Source organism: Benincasa hispida, unplaced genomic scaffold, assembly GCF_027475165.1.
Source record: "Benincasa hispida cultivar pf3 unplaced genomic scaffold, pf3_genome.v1.1 HicScf215, whole genome shotgun sequence".
Classification (NCBI taxonomy): Eukaryota; Viridiplantae; Streptophyta; class Magnoliopsida; order Cucurbitales; family Cucurbitaceae; genus Benincasa; species Benincasa hispida.
In genome coordinates, this window is record NW_028326289.1 from 18,055 (window position 1) to 21,587 (window position 3,533).

Below are 3,533 nucleotides of genomic sequence, written 5' to 3' on the forward strand. Positions count from 1 at the left end.
AAGAAAGAAATATTAAAAAATAAAATAAAATAAAATCTTCATGGTTGGAAATTGAAAAGTGACCACAAACCTGCTGCCATCCCGCCAAGGAATTTCTTTGATACCTTTAAAAACCAGAATTAAATAAAGTGGAAAATGGAATAGAGAGAAACTACATTTGGTAGTTCCTCAAATTTGGCTTCATTTTCATAAACGTTTCTAATTTTAGAAATAGAAAACATGAATAGTTATCAGACAAGTTAATTCTTAAAATATGAGAAACAAAAACAAGAAACCGAAACCGAAACGTTATCAAAAAGACCCTTTATGATCTCCATGTAGTTAGTCACATGGTGTAATCTCATATTTCTCTTTGGTGTTCTAAGTGACATGGGGCTTCTATTCAAAAGAGTCGTATTGACTCTTCCATTTAAGACTCTTTTTTCTTGTCGTGTAATCTTTTTTTTCCTCTTCCTTTATCCTTGTTTTCTCACCTCTCCAAATTGTGTTGGGGTTCCTTATTTTTATCGTAGTTGAGTATCTTTGAAAAATATAATTTAACAAAAAACTATATGGTCGATTTCTTAGAGGGTCAACCATAACTCCTATGATCGACCACATCGGAATATGGTGCAACCATCATTTTAGTACAATAAAGATAAGGATATTTAAACCAAAAATTTCTTGATCGCTAATATGTCGAACCTTCTATCATCAAACTATTTATTTTCCTTTTTCTTTTTGGAAAGATGTTATCAAATCATATCTATTTATGAGTAATAGAATGTGGAAAACTACATTCAAACACAATACTATTTTCTATTATCTAGTTGCTCACAAATCCGATTATATTAATCAATTTGGTAATAATAAATTTAATTTTATATTATAATCAATTTGGGTTGGAAAGTGGAACATGTTTACTACGAAAATAAATTTAATTTTGTTTCAAAAAATTAAATAAACAAAAATTCATAATGTAATTATTTGGTAATAATAAGTTTGAATATATCATGTATGCGTTAATATTTTAATTTTGCTCATCATTGATATAAAAATGAGAGCAGAAAATTTGCCGTTCACATATCGCCATTTTAATTCGCTGGAAAATGATAAATTAAATAATTGCAGCATACAAAACGACGACATGGAAGGAGAAGGAAAGCTGATGCTGATAACTACAACTCCCATGGCTGCAATTGGAAAACTCGACACTGAAATTCAATTCGATCTTTGCAAATTCGACACCAAATTCGACGCAGCAAAAGCAGCGGAACCGCCGACGACGGAGACCAAAGCCACCGACACCTGCAACGCGATCTGCCAAACACTATCCTCCGGCACCAAATACACACACGAAGGCCCTAATAACAACAGCCCTAAGCTCAGGCTCAGTAGCGCCCCGGGAGTTCCTGGATCTGTCGCCGCCGATAAAATCCCCAATTCCTCAGCCTTCGACAGAAGCCCTAATTTCTCAATCGACGACAGAGACAACCCGGCTTTCTCTGCCGCAGACAGAAGACCGGCCTTCTCCGCCTTGCTCAGTAGCTTCAATTGCTCCACTCTCGTCAGTAGCTTAATCGGCGGGGAAGTCGAGAGCGAGATGCTGGTCCTCGGTCCTTTCTCGCCGAGAGGGAACACCGTGGAGTTTATCTGCACAATGCTGGCTCTTCAGTCATTCCAGCGAAATTGATAGGAAGAAAAACGGAAATAGAGGAACTGACCTTCTTGGAGCCGACGGTTTTGGCGGCAGAAGGAGGAGGTTTCTCGGCGGCCATGGAGTGTAGATGAAGAGACCGTTTTCTTGAATTTGTTTTGGATGGATATGAGAAGACGAACGAAGCTGCTCTGCTGCTGCTACAGAAAGAAGAGACCTCCATATCCGTGAGTGTGAGTGTGAAGTGCGAAGAATGGCGATGGTTAGGGCAGAATCTGAATGAGAAAATTTGCTGAGGCCCGCACCATGGAAATGAATGATGGAGAAGGCAGATGGTTGGATTGGTTTTCAGAATTGTGATATTCGATTTTACACGTGTCCTTATTTTATTCGTGTCTCTTATTAGAATATTTCGTTATCTAATTCCATTTAGAAAAATAAATATACGTCCATAAGAAAATTAATATATTGATTTATTATTAATTAACTTTATCACTAAATTATTTATCATGGTTAGTTTTATATGACAATTTGAATTTAAAGATAAATTATTTAAATTTTGGCTCAAAAAAATTAACTAATTTTTTAGTAGAAATAAATAAATTTAAATCAAATTATTCACGTATATAATCTAAATTTAAACATTCAATTTAAATATATTCATTATTTTTTCAATAAATAATCAATTTAAAATTTAAATGTAATATTTATATAATAATAATAATAACATAACATTAGATAACTATACAAAACAAATATATAAAAACTAATCGGGGCGGGGACGGGGAACGGGGTCGGGAGCGAGGACTCCCCGTCCCCGTTTAGCTCATGAGGAATTTTTTTCCCCACTCTCTTCCTCATTGCCCGCCTAATCGGGGAATCCCCGCCCTGTCCCTTTGGAAAAAAATGGACATCTCTACTTAAGAGCCTGTGGGGGCTCAATATCCTATGTGGAAAGATGATATAGCTCCTAATCACACCATTTGGTCCACTAATATATCATTTTCCCTTTTCACTTCCTTCGATATGTGCATAGTAACCCTCATTTAGCAACTCTCTCAGCTTCTCCACCCCCATTTCATATGTCTCCTCACTTCTCCTACTCTTTCTCACTCTCTCCTCCTTTCTTATGGCCCACTTACATCTATTTCTTTATTCTTTTATTGAGTTTATTTCATTATACTTCAGGTGTAATTTTTTTTCACTATATCTATTTTATTAAGAAACCTTGGTATTTCAATATAGTTCCATGCACCCATTTTTTATCTTCAACTTACATACATCATTTTTTCCTCTAGTGTCATGTGATAGAGTATATTAATAATTTATTATCTATAAATTATGTCATTCAAATTTTCATTTTTATTTGCTTAGTATATCAATTATTTATCTGTATAATGTCCATTAAAAAAATCACAATATTTTGGTTTAAATCTTTGTACACAATTTCTCAAAAATAAAAAAAAAATCTCTTCATATACAACATCAATATTAAAAATCTACATTCAAAAGCCAATTACAAAACCTCAATAGAAAACTCATCCGTGAATATATATGAGAAAAGCCTGAAATCCCTAAAATCAAACAGAAGCAAAACTTTTTTTCTAAACGTCTCACTAAAATATTTAAATGAACATTCTTAACAATTTAGTTCTCGATAGTTTTTAAAAATTAAATTGATAAATACTACTTTCACCCGCTTATTTTTATTTTTTATTTGTCTTACTTTTGAAGACTCTTTTCAAAATTCAAGTCAGGATTGAAAGTTATATATATATATATATATATAGTATTAAAAAATTGACAAAAATTTTAGAAAAAAGTTGGTACGTCCATCCCTAGCTTAGAATTAATTTTTGTATCTTTAAATGTTGGTATTTCGTTGACTATTTACGAT

General features: G+C 33.3%; 1 protein-coding gene across 1 annotated transcript; it reads right to left on the reverse strand.

Moving 5' to 3' along the window:
• Positions 1–962: 962 nt before the first annotated feature.
• LOC120082623 (uncharacterized) lies at positions 963–2,003 on the reverse strand. Its single transcript, XM_039037876.2, has 2 exons — positions 1,704–2,003; positions 963–1,632 (listed from the first exon to the last, which is right to left on the reverse strand). The coding sequence occupies exons 1-2, from the start codon at positions 1,857–1,859 to the stop codon at positions 1,201–1,203; spliced, it is 588 nt and encodes a 195-aa protein (XP_038893804.1). The 5' UTR covers positions 1,860–2,003; the 3' UTR covers positions 963–1,200.
• Between the last annotated feature and the right edge of the window lie 1,530 nt (positions 2,004–3,533).